This window comes from Nuphar pumila, chromosome 13 (genome assembly GCF_984573655.1).
Source record: "Nuphar pumila chromosome 13, dmNupPumi1.hap1.1, whole genome shotgun sequence".
Classification (NCBI taxonomy): domain Eukaryota; kingdom Viridiplantae; phylum Streptophyta; class Magnoliopsida; order Nymphaeales; family Nymphaeaceae; genus Nuphar; species Nuphar pumila.
The window spans coordinates 67,851,427-67,868,282 of NC_143261.1; the positions used below are offsets into that span (position 1 = coordinate 67,851,427).

General features: G+C 36.3%; 1 protein-coding gene across 1 annotated transcript; it reads left to right on the forward strand.

The window, feature by feature from the left end:
* Window positions 1-2,300: 2,300 nt before the first annotated feature.
* On the forward strand, window positions 2,301-16,383 carry LOC149818590 (rac-like GTP-binding protein 5). Its single transcript, XM_089985979.1, has 8 exons — window positions 2,301-2,615; window positions 2,759-2,846; window positions 2,954-3,063; window positions 3,164-3,227; window positions 7,801-7,865; window positions 7,967-8,032; window positions 8,179-8,276; window positions 16,100-16,383. The coding sequence occupies exons 1-8, from the start codon at window positions 2,511-2,513 to the stop codon at window positions 16,137-16,139; spliced, it is 636 nt and encodes a 211-aa protein (XP_089842105.1). The 5' UTR covers window positions 2,301-2,510; the 3' UTR covers window positions 16,140-16,383.
* Window positions 16,384-16,856: the final 473 nt, after the last annotated feature.

The following is a 16,856-nucleotide window of genomic DNA, read 5'->3' on the forward strand; positions in this document are numbered from 1 at the left end:
TTATCATGAAGTCTTTTTTTTTTTTTATGATGAAGTAATCCTCACCGAGAACCAGGTCACTTAATGGAACCCCTTCCCTGCCAGGAAAAAACTCCCAGTCCAAGACAGTAGTACCACCCAGCCTTACGAGTCCCAACCATGATAAAGCAACAGCATCTGATTTCTTGGAAGATGTTCTTTGCCTTTTTCTTCTCTTGATGGACACATTTTGCTCCAACAGATATTCCTTATATACCACTCTCCATCCTAATAGCAGGCATATATTTTGTTACCAAGTGTTTTAACACTAATAGCAGGCATGAAAGATAAATACATGTTGGAAGGGGTGCGACACGGGTTTATACTGTCGGGACAGCAACCATAAGTATGGTAGGCATAACCAGTATGACTAGGTCTCTCTGTTCCCGGGGTGGTTTCCCTGTTCCTCATGAAAAAAAAAATACCATGAAAGGTAAAATGTTGAGGAGTAACTCATCAAACTCGTAGTTTGCTTCCATGGTGTATGGCTGAAGAATCCTCATTTAGTAATGTGGTAGTACTACTATCCAGGAAGATATATATATGGCCCTCACCTAGATTTCCTAAGTCGATCATCTGTTTTACAAGGTTGATTGATACCAATGAGCTTTTGCTTTAAATCCAAACATTGTAAAGTGAAGCACCAACCGAGTTTTTTATGTAAAGCTGGTACTCTTTGTCACCAACTCCAACCACCATGTATTTTTAATTCCAAGTGACGATAAATTCACACACCATCTAAGTTTTTTGGGGGGAGACCAGGTCGGTCCCTACTATTTTCAACGTAGTAGGAGGCACACTTTTTAATGCAAATGTGATGGAAAGAAATGAAACATAATGGACAGACGGTGACTTATCTGGACTGTCACTGATTTATCAGAAATTCATAAAAACTGTGACTGTTCTGAATTTTTATTTCCTGTCATTTTCACATTCAATTCTTTGGATAAATATGGCGTTTGTGTGTGATTTTTCAGGTTTAGGAAGTGGTGTGTTCCTTGGACTCGATTGCACACCTTGGGCAGTCTATGCTTGGTTCACTATTGAGTCCCCAGCTCGGTTTAAGTTCTGATGCATCAATTATGCTGATGAACCCTGACCTATGTCACAAAGACACGGGTATGACCGACATGCGACAAGAGTTTGACATATAAATTTTTTTTAGTAGGACAAGAAAACATGGGTTTTTAATAAAAACAAGATATTTTTGATGAATTTAGATATAAAAATGTATTTTAAATAAATTATTATTAAAAATATTGAAAACTATTACAGATAATCAAAACAATATCTACACATGTTAGATTGTGTCTGCCTGTTAACGAGTATCAAACTTGTGTGATCCATAAAACAGAGCCTAATTGGCGTACTCTCTCTCTCTCTCTCTCAGCAGTGGTTTAAAACAAGAAAATACCGGCAGCCGAACTCTTGAGATAAACTAGATATATTGCTTTAAAAAAAAACTGGACAAAGATAAATTAAGATTTAGGATAGATATGTAAAAAGAACACAAAAAATATATTAAACATTTCTCCCCCATATATTACTGATATACATGTAAAAATCTCAATCAAATCATGATAAATATCCGATATTGCTAAAATATCACAATATTTTGACCGTTTAAAAAGATGCCTAAAATAATAGTTACAGATATTGGCGATATTATCATTGTAAATTCAGAAAAAAATATAGGTAAAATATCACAATATTTTGAAAATATCACCAATTTGATAATATCATGAGAATATCATCAATTATTTTTACATTTTAAATATGTTTTTCTTTTTTCATATTTTTACTTATTTTTTATTATTTATGTATTTTCTATCTAAAGATGATACTTTTTACTTATTTTTGTTATTTTTTAAGTCCGAGGTTTTTCTCTGATTTATCACCAAACCTATAATATAGTGAGAAATTGTCTCGCCGAGATATAACCTATACCAATATTTGTGAATATGCCTAAAATATTTCTTTTTCTTTCATTTTTTTATCCGATATTACTAAAATATCACGATATTTTGACTGTTTAAAAAGATGCGTAAATTATTATTTTTTATATTCATTTTTCATTCTTATCTCACAAATATCCCTCAATACATGCAAGAAGTTTAGAAGTCTCCAATTGAGAAGAAACAAAAGGAAAAAATCGAGGAACGCGCTTGAGGGACCCAATGACTCTTCCCAACATCTACCCTTTTCGACTTTGCACCTCCCCACCGTTTTAGGCTGTTAGCTTTCAAACTCCCGTCCCTCTTTACCTTCCCAGAACAGCAAACTCTCTTTTTTACTTTCCCCAACTCACTTTTCTTGTTTCTCTCTTCCTTTTAACTCTCCATACTTTCTCTCTCTCGACCGCATTAATCATGCTGTACCAGTATTTATATCCATCACATTTGCTACCCAACTCATAATTCCATCTCCGCTTCACACTCCCCTCCTACCCATTTCCTCTTCTTCCCTTTTTCCCCTTGAATTCTCTCTCTCTCATGGCATCCACTGCATCAAAGTTCATCAAGTGTGTCACAGTGGGTGATGGGGCCGTTGGGAAGACGTGCATGCTCATTTGCTACACCAGCAACAAATTCCCCACTGTAATCCTCTTCCCCACCTTCTTGTTTTCCTATTTTCATGTGTTATAGAAGGTACCCAGTGCTTATTTCTTGCTAGGGTTTTTGTTTTCTCTCTCTTTCTGCATTGCCATTTTGGTGTTTCATTTTTATGTGATTCCCAACAGGATTATATACCAACGGTTTTCGACAATTTTAGTGCGAATGTGGTTGTAGACGGCAATGCTGTGAACCTAGGACTGTGGGATACTGCTGGTACCCTTTTTTCATCTTTTTCATATTTTTTCTGGTTATAGTTTTGGATGCCTTTTTTGTAATTTTTGAATGGGGTTTTGAAATTTGGGTTTATATTGTGAAATCAGGCCAAGAGGATTATAATAGGTTGAGGCCTTTGAGTTACAGAGGGGCTGATGTTTTCGTGTTGGCGTTTTCCTTGGTTAGCCGTGCTAGCTATGAGAACGTTTTAAAAAAGGTATTTTTTTCATGAATTTTCTGTTGTTTTGTTGTTCAGATATATTTATTTTCCTTACGAGGTTTTACTTGTGTTATTTTTCTTAATATATCGTGTTCAGTGGGTTCCTGAGCTTCATCATTTTGCTCCTGGGGTGCCAATAGTCGTGGTTGGTACTAAATTGGGTAATTACTTTACCTGATATACTCCCTTTTTTCACTATTGCTGGGTTTCATATGGCCAGTATGTTAATTTGCATGGTTCTTTTTATTTCCCAAAAATTATCATAGTTAACTGCTGTTGATTGTTGGCTCTTTCTCTATTTTGAGCTTTACTTGTTAGATGTAACAGTTCTTTTTTTTTTAATTGTTCTAATATATTCTTTGTTCCCATCTGCATTCATTCTGGAAATCCTCATGTAATGGAAAAAATGTACAGGATGTATGAAATTAATTTCATGAACATAGTCTTCTTTTTTGTTATTAAAAGATTACCATAGAATTAGACAATGTGGATAATTTGATATATAAACCAATCAAGAATGCAGTGTTTTGTATACTTTATTTGGTATATCTGATTGGGTCATAGGCTTTGGTCATGTAACATAAAGCGATTAAGTCATAGGGTTGTATTTCTATTCTGTTGAACAACCCAAGTTCCCGTATAATTATATTCATGGTTCATGTGGAACATCTGACAGTGAATGTGGGACGCAACTGCAAACTTTCAAAATTTAACTTGGGGAAACATATTGTGAAACAGATTCAATTAGCTCAGGTTCAGAATATCTGAGCATTGTAATTCTGCAGATTGTCACATTTCATGTGTGTGTTCACTGATTTGAGCAAATTACAAACAAGTTTCATTCATTTTTCAGGATTTTTAGATTTGTGTTGGCTTAAGCATGCATTTTTTTTCAAGTTTGGGACAATGTGTTCTAGTTTTCAAATGTTGAGGCTCACATTATGCATTTTTGCAACCTGATAGTGTTAGGGTTAGAGCACATTTTCATTTTCAACCCTAGGCATAGTTTTAAAAACCAGTGACCCATGATTTCTCGTTTGGTCTGACCTTGGCGCTCACTCTGGTCAAACCAGTGATTTGACTGAGTTTTTGTTAACTTTTATCTTATATATGAAACATGTATTTATATAAATAACAAAAGATTGTGTACAATGGCAGCAATGTTCATGACATCAAAAGGTTAAAGGTTAAGGGATAATTAAGGAACATTTAATGATATAAGTAGTATTAAGTATCAATGTATGTGATAAGCAGCGATTACGCTTCATGAAATGAAGAAGTTGGAGACTTTTCCTTGAAAGCTGTAACTAAAGCATATTATTTTCTCTAATAGCATCACTAACTATATAAGTTTGTAATATCAGCAGTAATTTTATGAAAATGTCTAGCTTATAGTGAATCCTTCTATTCTAGAGAAGTATCCACTGGTTGCAAAATGCACTCTTTTGTCATTTAACAAGCTTTCTCCAAAGGTGCTTTACTCATGACCCTCAAACTCAAGGATAGAGAATGTGAGGATTTTTCAACAGTTTCTAAACATTTGCGAGTTCAAGGATTTCTGCCAAACCTTCGGAAGTGTGTTTCTTAACATCCTATATGAGTTTGATCAGTAGCAAGTTTTTCATGCCTTAATGGTATGCAGGGCTGATTTCACAAATTATGAGGGGATCAGTTCACCAACTTGTAGGTTCTCCTTCATCATGTATCTATTCATGGAGGATGCAGTTTGACCCTTTCAAAGAACTGCAACTTGATGTGTCAAGTTCGCTGCTAACCACATAAGGAAGCATAACAGGGAAAAAAGTGTGCATGGAGATGGGTGAGATTGACATCTTTTCTTTCCCCCCTTCTTACTTAAGAAAATCATTGTTTTCTTTGTCAGTTGTTTTTCTTCATTCCATTTAAAACTCCTTCAGTTGACACTTGCCTCCTTTTATTGTCTTTTGTCCCTTATGAGAAAGTCTTGCTAAATTCACCTAATTCTTTCTTCATCTATAATTTATCGTGATTGACCATGAAAGATCTTGAGCCTCATCCTCTATGGCTGTACCATTGGCATCCCCTGGAAACAATTATACGTTTCCTTTTTTTCTTTTTTAGTTTGCAGAAGTAGTTGAAAGGCCATTTGAAAGTTCTTTTGTTATCAGTCTTCAAATATTCCCTTTATCTGTTGTACACTACTGTAGCCTTGAGTACCAAAAAACCAAAATAGAGAAAATGTTTCTTTTGGGACAAGGATATATATATCAGTGCTGTTTGTTGGATATGGCTACTATAAACCTGGACTGCATCATGGACGTTAAAGTTCTGTGACTAAACCTAGTCTTTTTAGTCTTTAACCAAAAGAGTTTTATTTCAGCTCCTTGTCTAGTTTTAAACTGCAACCTCTTATAGTCATTGACTGATTCTAGACGATTTTGTACTCATTGACTAAATGTGGGTTGTCTTAGTCTTTGATATATTGGATTGCTTTGGTCACTGGTTTAGTCATTTGTTGGATATGACCACTACAAATCTTGACTGTATTTGGTCACTAAAATTCTTTGACGAAAACTGGACTCTTTTAATCCTTGACCAAAGCGGTGTATCTTCTGTTCTGACTAGTTTTTACTGCATCTGGGACTACTTTTAGGCTCTGTTTGGGAGCTGCCAGTCAGAGGTAGCTGGGGAGGGAAGTATGAAATCCACAAATCCTGCGGATTTGGTACTTCCCACCTGCTTGTTTGGGAGCACCATCAAAATTCTGGTTAGCACTTACCGAATCCCTTTTGAAGTTATTTGGGAGGATGTGTGGATTTCATAGTTGCCTCTTCAGATACCAGTTTCCAAACAGATATGAGAATATGGTATTTCCTTTTTTTTAAGAGGTTAAGGCTCAGACTTAGTTTTGACTAGGCTGACCTGTGACCCAGTGGTCTGGACTTCAAAATGCTTGAACTAGGTCCATGCAAATCAGCATAGGGTCTACCCATGGTCATTACATGAAAACATATTTTTTTTCTACCATAGTGTCTATCCATCTTCCTGAAGTATCCATGTTCATCACATGAAAAAAATATTTTTTGTTTCAGCATAGCGTCATACCCATCATCCTGAACTATCCATGTTCATCACATGAAAAAAATAAAATTTTGACATCTGCCAGCTCGTGTGTAGCAAAATAAATCTTATCACATGAAAAAATATTACCAAAATACTACCGAAAAATACCACCAACAAAAAGGGAAAAAATGAGAAACAAAGAAACGAAGAAAAACTCAGTCGCTGAGATGTTCTAGAATCTAGACAGTATGCCCATCTGACGGTAGTTCTTTTCAGTAGAGAACGGGAAAAGGAAATATGAAAGTCACTAGGGCTTCCAAGGCATTTTGTTTGAGTAATTAGGTAATTAATAGGTGGGTGGGAGGTCCATCGGAGACTGCCGGAGCACCATCGGAGGTGGACATCGAGATAGACGTTGGAAATTACCACCTCCCTGCGGTGGTAGTCGGTTTGTGGAATTGATGTCTGCAAATGCACTCTTAACTCCCTGGAATACCAGTTTTCCATGCTCCCAAACATCCGGCAACTGCTGTGGATTCCACTCTTCCACTTCGGCGTCCTCCAACAGTCAGCTCCAAACAAAGCCTTATAGTAAATGGCTGACTCTAAGGCTCTCTTTGGGAGCCTTGAGCCAGAGGTGTGTTGCATTTTCCCCCAATGCTCTCATGCCCTGTGCTGTTTGGGAGCAGTGATGTTGCCAAAACACTGCATTGGCAATGGAGTTGGCAGCCCCAACACCACTTTTCAACACTATTCACAAGAGGAGAATGTTTTTGGCAACTCCATCCTCAACACCACATTTTGGGAACACATGGATTTGATGTTTCCATCTTGGTATGCAAGGCTCTCAAACAGAGCCACTGACTACATCTGGAATATTTAGGTTCCTGAGTTGGCCTATTGTGATTTTCACCTCTAATGTCCTTCACTTTCTTAACAAGGTGTCCATGCTGGCATTTGGTGTCCTTGTTGTTAGGGATGCCAATGTTTTATCACTTTTATGCCTTTGGGTTGGATATCCAGATGGCATGATCTATTTACTGAGACATGGTTATGTTGCCAGATAGAAATAAATAAATGCTCAGACCTATTAAGGGATTTATGACCTATGTCCAGTAAAAGCCTGTAAAATATCTTAATCTGTTAAGGACAACAACATAATTGTAACCATGTGAAACAAAGATTTGCTGACCACAGTTTGACACTCAGCCTGGCCTGGTCATGCATGATGAGATTATGTAGGATCACTGTTGCCAAATCCCATTTTCCAGGTTTGAAGAACGACACACTAAACCATGTCGGGTGCCACCAACAAAAATGATCCCAGACAATGCAGTTTATAGCTGTACGAGGAGCGATTGTTTGGCATCTTCTAATTAAACTTGTGCTTGGACATGTGATGGGAGCAAAGTCAATTCTGAAGAAAGGAGTGGTGATAATTGATGTCTTTTCATGTCTCTTACATGGTACCTTTTTTTAGCTGGAGTTTAGAGATTGCTGTTAGGACAAAGCCTACTTTGACCAGCTCTGGATTCCTATCTGCCATTGTTTTTCATTTGTTTCACTGGTGCTACATACTTCCATTTTATTTTGTGCACTTCTGGGTTAATTTTTTTATTCTAGCATCATGCACCTCTTGATCATCCTAGTTTTTCTCTTGCAAGTTGCTGATGCATTTTATTGGGTATGTAGACCTTCGTGAAGATAAGCAATATTTGTCTGATCATCCAGGACTAGTGCCAGTTACAACAATGCAAGTATGATTCTTCTTTACTTCACATTTCCCAACAGACAAGAATTTGTGTTTGAACCTCTAAGTACATTTTCACTTCACTGTTTTGGTTCATATTGATGCCAGGGGGAGGAATTGCGAAAACAAGTTGGTGCAGCACATTATGTAGAATGTAGCTCAAAAACACAACAGGTAATAAGCTGTTGATTTTTTCCCCATGTCAACACAGTGAAAGCTTTGTTATTACCAATGGAATAGTTTTCAAGCACAGGTCAGGAGATTTTGATCAATCCAAACTTGTTGCTTTTGTGAGTTCCTAAATTATTCCTTGTTTGCAGAATGTTAAGGCAGTTTTTGACGCAGCAATCAAGGTGGTAATTCAGCCACCAAAGCAAAAGGAAAAGAACAAAAAGCCGCATCGTGGATGTTCACTCCTGTTAGTGCAGTTTATTTATTTATTTCTTCATCCATTTCATAAATATTGAATATCCTTTGGTATTTTTAGTTGAACGTTTCTTTTCAACAAAACTATTTTTTTATTTGATAGTTCCAAGTTGTCCATGTAGTAGAGGTCTCCTGTTTTATGGCCTCGCCCAATCGGCTTCTTGGATTTGAGATTCTGTACCAAGCAATCATTAGATGAAAATGTGACTTCACACCCATGGTTAGTAATTTGAGAAACCGATAAGAAGTTTAAATTAAGTTTAGGTGCAACTCTAATATTTGGAACATAAAATTTTTTATTATTTTTAGAAAAAATTTCAAAAGTACCAAAGCTTTTAATTTTTAAAGATGTTTCATTGGTGGTTGAAACATACGAATCATTTGAGTTAATTAAACATTTGGATAGTATGGATTCATTTGGAGTCATATGGAAAGAGGCATCGGAATCAAGAATCCAAAAGTTCTTACGGGGATCCACGCATATTGATATGGCCGCATCGAAGAGAGAGGAAGATTGACCCTTGATTATTGGTTGAAGGATTTCCATGAGTTGAACAAATGAGACGTTCTTGGAACCTTTATCTACACCACTCTTTTCGCTTGATGATCCCATAGATGCTACCTTCTTTTCATTTCTCCTTTTTGGGCAAAATGGCTTGATGTAGCCAAGTTCTTTGCAAAAGTGACGTATTATCTTATCACTTCTCTTGTACTTATAGTCACTAGAATTTCTTTCAGTCATTGGAGCTCTTTCCATAATCATTTTGGCATCTTCCAAAGCGATGAGGCTTATATGCTTTTGTATGATTCCCGAGTCTTGACATAGCAAGCACCGATTCCTCATCTTTGGTAAATGAGGTTTTCTTCAATCTATTTTCTTGCATAGTTAGTTCTTCTAAAGTTTCTACAATGAAAGAAATACCTCCTCTATGAAGGAGGGCTGATTTTGTTCCTTTAAATTCGGGCCTAAGCCCATTTACGTGGTAGTAAAAATGCTCTGAGTTGATTTGTGTTTCTCGTAGTTCAATGTCACTTAGGCTCTAAGAGAGCCAATTCATCCCAAAGGAGAAAGAGAACATTGTAATATTATCTTATGCTCCTATCTCTTGGTCATGGACAGATTTGCCAGTCGAGGAAACGGGAGAAGGAAGCGAAAGCAAGGCACTTTCAAAATTTTAGGAAGTGGGAAGCGTGGGACGACTTAGAAGCGACCTAGGAAGCGAACTGGAAGCAAAAAAAGAAAAAAAAAGCGGAAGTGAGCTTTTCATTTTTTTTTGTGCGCTTCCCAGCACGTTTCAGAAGTGCGACGTTTCGCGCTTCGGGGAAGCACGCTTCTCCACTCCCTATGGTGCTTCCAATAACTTTGGTCATGGATCTTTCTTTTTTTTTTGGAGATTACATATATGAGTTACATTTCTTAAAGAATATATATAAGCATCACTAGCAAATTCAAACTTTGCTAAGCTATAACATTTCTTTATTTCAACACTATTAATGAGTCATACCATGATTTTGGAATGACCCATCTTCCACTCCTTCTACCTTTTTTCATAATCGGCAATGGCTTTATTCATCTCATTTCCTTGAAGTGCAATCTCCTTGCTATTTTCATTCTTGGTGAGCACAAGCTTCAATTCCTTCTCGGATCCATCCACCAAATTCCATAGGCCTTTTTTCCAAATCTTGTGCTTCACTATGGATACCCACATCATATAGTTTGTGTCATTGAGCCTCACGGGTATGGTGGTGATCACTTTTCGTTCATCCTCCATAGGTGTAAGGAGAGAAAGAGAAAGAAAGATAGAGAAACAGAGAGGAAGAAGGAGAGAATGAAGGCAGAATTCTTTTGGGCACCATGAGTCCTCGATCATATGATCCACAATCTCACGTCCATACAAGTATGCTTTTACCACGATAAAAAAATCAATGGCTCTGATACCATGTAACAAAATCAAGTATTCTTCACACCTCAACCAAGAGGCCAATACAAAACCCACAAAGGGAGCAAAGCACAATAGCCACTTAGGGGCTTAGAAGAGCATACACATCAACATAAAAAAAATTATGTTTATTCACTTTAAATGCACACAAAATGCATACGTTTACAAGGGCTCAAGGCCCATATATATACACAGAGGGAGTGAGATGCTCCTAAAAAATAGTTGTTGGGGGCAGCCCCCAACGGCTAAAAATCTAGTTGTTGGGAGCTCCCAACAGCTATAAAGTTGTTATATTGTCAAGGGACAGAAATGCCCTTGGCAATACAACAATATACAATAAAAAAGAAAAATAAAAAACAAGCAAGGGGCGACACCTGTTACAGTGGTCAAAAGACCAAAATTCCCCTGGATTGAGTATATATATATATATATATATATAACAACTATATTTTAACAAAAGCCTACTTGAACGATTACATCGCTAAAACGATCATACAAAGCCTTTTGCATGCGAAGAACTTTTCCATGTGTCAACTCTAATCTGGGTAGAGGATCCATAGAATTCTTCGTTAGGGCTTTTATTGAGAAATGCATTTTTAACATCCATTTGTAAGATAGGCTATTTTTTAATAGACTCTAGTAATGAGAGTTTTAACCGTATTCTATGTTCTTGACTATACTCTTTAGCCACTAGCTTAACCTTGTATCTTTCTAATGTTCTGTTACTCTTGGTTTTGTAAACCCATCTACATTATATAGTTTTTTCTCCTGTAGGTAAGGATTGAATCTCCCAAGTTTTTATTTTTTTTAAGGCTTCTAATTCTCTATTCATAGCTTCAATCCACTCTTGATGATTTTTAGCTTCATTATAGGAAGATGGTTCTACGTAGGAATAAATGACTATTATTTGAAATATTATTGTTACTCTCATGCACATCATGAATATCATTATTATCATTCATATTATCATCAACAATATCATTAACATTATCATGCTCTTTAACTAAATCAAACAAAAACGAGTACTCACAAGGTTTTTTAGACTCAATTTTGTCAAATCAATTTTCCTTTTAAAAAAAATCACATTTCTTGAAACATAAAGTTTGTCCTTTTCAATATCATAACACCTATATCGATTTTGGTTTTCGGCGTAACCTAGGAAAACACAAAGAATGACTTTGGTGAAAAACTTATCATTTTTGTTAGCAAGGACAAAACATTTACAACCAAAGATTTTCAATATTTTATAATCGGGAGGAATTTTAAGCAATTTTTCTATAGGAAAAATATTTTCGAGAATAGTTAAAGGCATTCTATTAATTAAATAGACCGCCATAAGGGCGACTTCGACCCAAAAATTTTTTGAAACATTTTTGGATATGAGAAGAGTCTTAGTTGTTTAAATAATGTGTCGATGTTTTCTTTCGGCTAAACCATTTTGTCATGGGGTATATGGGAAAGATCTTTGATGAACAATTCCATGATGGTGAATATAATCTTTGAAATCATTTGATAAGAATTCTCCTCCGGAATCAGATCTAGGAATTTTAATAGTAACTTTAAATTGATTTTTGGTATAATTATAAATTTTTGAAAACAATCAAGCACTACAGATTTGAGTCTAAGAAAGTAAATCCATGTGTGTCTATTATAATCATCTACAAATATGACATAATATGATATTATCCTTTAAACATAATTGGTACCGGTCCCTATACATCCGAATGTATTAATTCAAATGGTTCTTTAGAGACAAAATGACTAGGTCCAAAAGGTAAAGATTTTATTTTTTCAAGAATACAATATTCACAAACCAAGTCTTTTCCATTATAATTTTCACGAAAAGAAAACAAATACAATTTTGACATGCTTAGATTTCCTAGTCTCCTATGACAAATTTCTATAGCTTTCTTTTCAACAAAATTACAAAAAACTTGATTAGATAATTCTAAATTGTCCGTGTAATAGAGATCTCTTCTATGGCCTCGCCTAATCGGCTTTTCGGATCAAAGATCCTTCACCAAGCAACCACTAGATGAAAAAGAGATCCTACATCTATAGTCATTAATTTGTGAAACAGATAGAATATTTAAATTTAATTTTGATACTACTCTATTGTTTGATATATAAACTTTTTATTATTTTTAGAAGAGTTTTTCAAAGAACCAAAACTTTTGATTTTTTAAAAAGGTCCCATCGGCGGTTGAAACCAGAGTTGCCAATCAGGGAAGCAGGAGCGGGAAGCAAGGCACTTCCAAAATTTTAGGAAGCAAAAAGTGCAAGACGACTTAGAAGCGAACCATGAATCATCTTAGAAGCGAACCGAAAACGACCTAGGAAGCAAGGAGAAAGCGAAAAAAGGGAAAAAAGAAAAAAAAAACAAGAAGGAAAACCAAAAAAGTTAGAAAAAAGAAGGGAAAGCAAGCTTCCCATTAATAGGGAAGCGTGCTTCCCCTAAATAGGAAGTTTTCAAATTTTTTTATGCTTTCCTAGGTCCTATGGTGCTTCCAGTAACTTTGGTTGAAACCTATGTCACATGGGTGCAGGTGCGGGTGCGGGTGCGGGTGCGGGTGCGGGCGCGGGTGCGGGGATTCAGCACTTCCAAAAAACCCGGGTGCGGGGGTGCGGCAGGGGCAAAAATGTAAAATATATATATATATATATATATATATATATATATATATATATATATATATATATATAAAAGGGGAGAGAGAAAATCCTTTACGAAAAAAAGGATTTGAAAAGGCAGGAGTTGTCAGCAGCTGACAGGAGCTGTCAGCAGAGAAAATCCTTTACGAAAAAAAGGATTTGAAAAGGCAGGAGCTGTCAGCAGCTGTCCGCAGAATTTTTTTTAAAAAAATTTCACAGCCCATTTCATAGGGCAAATTTAAAAAAAAAAATGGACCTAAATGATCCTGAGTGCGGTCAACGCACCCAGGATCGGGTTGACCGCACCCGGTGCCGCACCCGCACCCGCGTCGAGTCGCGTCGATGCGGGTGCGGCACCCTGCTAGCCGAATCCCTGTGACATAGGTTGAAACATAGGAATCATTGAGGTTAATTAGGAGTCAAATGAAAGGAAGCATTGAAAACAAGAATCCAAGAAGTCTTATTGAGGTCTACACATGTAGAAATGGCCGCACTGGAAAGGGAAGATGTTTGATTTTTGAGTAGTAGTTGTAGTGCCTCTACAAGTTGAGCAAGTGACATGACTAATACTTTTGGAGCTTTCATATACACCACCTTTTTCTAATGATGGCCTCATGAAAGCCACTCTTTTTTCTTCTCTTCTATCTTCTCTCTTCTTCTTTGGGCAAAAAGGATTGATGTGGCTCGGTTCATTGCAAAAATAACATGATTTTCTTTTTGGAATCATAGTCATTTGTATTCCTCCTAAAGTGAAGAGGCTTGTAGACTCTTATGTGATTTTCGGACCTTGACATAGCAAGCACCGATTCTTTATCTTTGGTGGAGGAGAGTTTCTTCAGTCTATTATCTTTCATAGTTAATTCTTTTAGAGTTTCAACTATGGAAGAAACACCTCCTTTATGAAGGAGGGCCGACTTGGTCCCCTCAAACTCAAGTCTAATCCCATTAATAAATTGGTAAAATTGCTCTGTTTTAATTTATTTTTTACGGAAATCTATGTCTAAGAAACAATGCCACTTAAATTGTAAAAGGGCTAACTCATCCCAAATGAGAAAGAATATTGCAATATTCTTTTATATTAATGTCTCCTTGGGTCATGATCTTAACTTTATTTTGGAGGTTACATACATGGGATATATTTTTTAAATAATACATATCTTGGAGATATTTTTAAGCATCACTAGCAAAATCAAATTTTGCTAAATTAGCACTTCTTTATGTCAACACTATTAATGAGTCATCCTATACTTTTAGAATGACTCATCTTCTACTCTTTTCATTTTTCTCATAATCGGCAACGGCTCTAGTCATATCATCTCCTTAAAGTGCTACTTCCTTGTCATTGTCGTTCTTTGTAAGCACTAGCTTTGATTTTCTCGGTGCCATCCACCAAGCCTCATAGACCCTTTTTCCAAATTTGATGATTCACTATAGATGCCCACATTACATAGTTGGTGTCATTGAGTTTCACGGGAACGGTGACGATGGTTTCTCGTTCCTCTTCCATAATATATATATATATATATATATATATATATAGAGAGAGAGAGAGAGAGAGAGAGAAGAGGAGTTTTTTTGGACACCATGAGCCCACGATCTTACGTCCACATGAATAAAAGCTTCACAAGAATCACTATTCCGATGGCTCTGATACCATGTAATGAATCCTCAAGGATTCAAATATAGAATGCCTACTATAGGCAAGAGCATAAGAACAACCCACAAAGGGGCACTCACAAAGCCAACACAAGAACACAATCTTTAAAAAATAATCTTTATTTATCAAATATGCATTAGGAAAATGCATATCTAATGGGACAAGATGTCCTTATTTATATACAAACAAGAGGGCCAATAAGACCCATATAGCTGTTGGAGATTCCCAACAACTATATTGACTAAAAGACAAAACTGCCCTTTACAAGTATTAAGGACAGAATAAAAATGAAAAAGGTCAATTCTGCCCCCTAAAGGGCAGAGCCTATTACATGTGCCAAATTATGTTTTTGCTCCTAATGGGCAGAGCTTACTACATTACAAAATTACTAAAATATCCCTAGTGGGTATTACCTATTACAAATAAAACACACACACACACACACACACATATGTAAGATACATATATTCTAACAGTATCCTGTTATTTTGTGTAGCTATACTTTTTTGAGGACGAAGAAAACATTAGGGTCAGCCTTACAGTTGGGTGGTGAACTTACACTTCCATATTACCTTTGTCTTAAATATAACATGATAACCAAGATTCCAGGCAACTGCCTTAAGTGCTCTAATTACATGGAGCTGTGTCAGATTTGTTGGTCAGGGATATTTGGGGCTGGCCTTTATCTGAATATGTTAAGATGGGGAGACTAGATGGAATTGGACCTGACAAAGTGCAAAATCTAGTCCCGACAAGAAAAATTGTAAGTTGGTTTGGGTTGGATGCTGATCCTTCTCTTATACATCCAACTAAGAATTGGATTGGCTCTCTTTTCCCCATTGAGTGTCTACTTTGAAATATGGGTACCTGACTTATCTGATTCTTGCTTTGATTCAGCATACGGGTCATGGGAGGGGCCATACCTTTGACATTTCCAGTCTCAGTGAAAAACTTTGTACGGGGGACTCCAGTACGTGTGTCCTACTTGGTGCTAAAATTGCCGGCAGTGTTCTTCCTAATGAAACTATAGCAGTCATAACAGTCACAAATTAACCATCAATAGTCTGAACCTATGTCACATGGGTATGGGTGCGGGTACCGAGGGTACGAGATGCATGTGTGGATGGATATATGGCTGTTCTAAAATCTCTCTATTTAGAAAATGCTACATAGGAAACAAACTGAAACACTAAGCAACCCCCATGACCATGCTTATGCATGTTGATTCTCAAATTGTATATGTAGACTGGTCATCCACCTAAGCATGATCCTGTAATGTTGGAAACTTGTGTATAACATTATAGGTAGTCTTTCTTTTGTTGAGATACATGCGTGGATGGATATATGGCTATTCCAAAATATCTCTATTTAGAAAAGGCTACATTGAAAAACAAAACAAAACATGAATATATATATATACATAAAATCTTTCTCCTTGGAGGTAAAAAAGTGTAGTTGTTGTTGAAGCCAATTGATTTTCACGTATTTTCTTTTGTTAGTGTGCAAAGTCAAATCTCTTTTTGTCTTAAGCTCCTTTTAATTTCTTGTTAATTGCTCAAACTCCAGGAATGTCTTCTGTGGAAGGAGTATCAGGCGTCTTGGCTGAATTTCCCTTCTTTCTCTTGAAGAAAGTGTACACACTGTCCACAAATCCGGTGATCTTGTGGTGCTAACTGATTTGTAGTTCATGTTTGAATTGATTAGACATATCTTTGGAAGTGTATTAGTGTTGCTTCCTGGATGTTACCCTTGTTTGCTGAACAATAACCTGTATTTTAATGGTTTACAGAGTTTGATGTATACCACATTTTGTTTTTCAATTGTTACTATCAAGTAGAAGCTTTAACTGCTCAGATGCATTTGTATTAAAGTCAGGCCTTGTACATGACTGTCATGCCTTCTTCAAACAGTTGATAATTTGATGATGTTAGTGATGGAGCCTTGCTTATTCACTATCTTCATTACCTAATTTTGTAATTAGGAAATGTAGTTGTATGTTGTTTTGGTAGTACTTGTTTAGTTTGGCACTTCAACTGAAATTTTGCTTTTTTAAAAACAATGTCTGAAATAAAGAACTGCAATAGAACAATTGATAAATCAATTAAAAAAAAACAAAAACTGCCCATAAAGAGACTGAAGACCAGTCTACAGTTGGACCCTATACTAAACTGGTGAGGAGCTCCTTGATACAGCTATTAGTAGATTTGACAAAACCAGAGGGACTTTGTTTAGGCAGAATCCATCTTCAGGGAAAACCAAATCAGACCAGATTTTTTAGTGAATATTGGATCTGAGGCCAACGCCAACCAGTAAACTTGTTGGT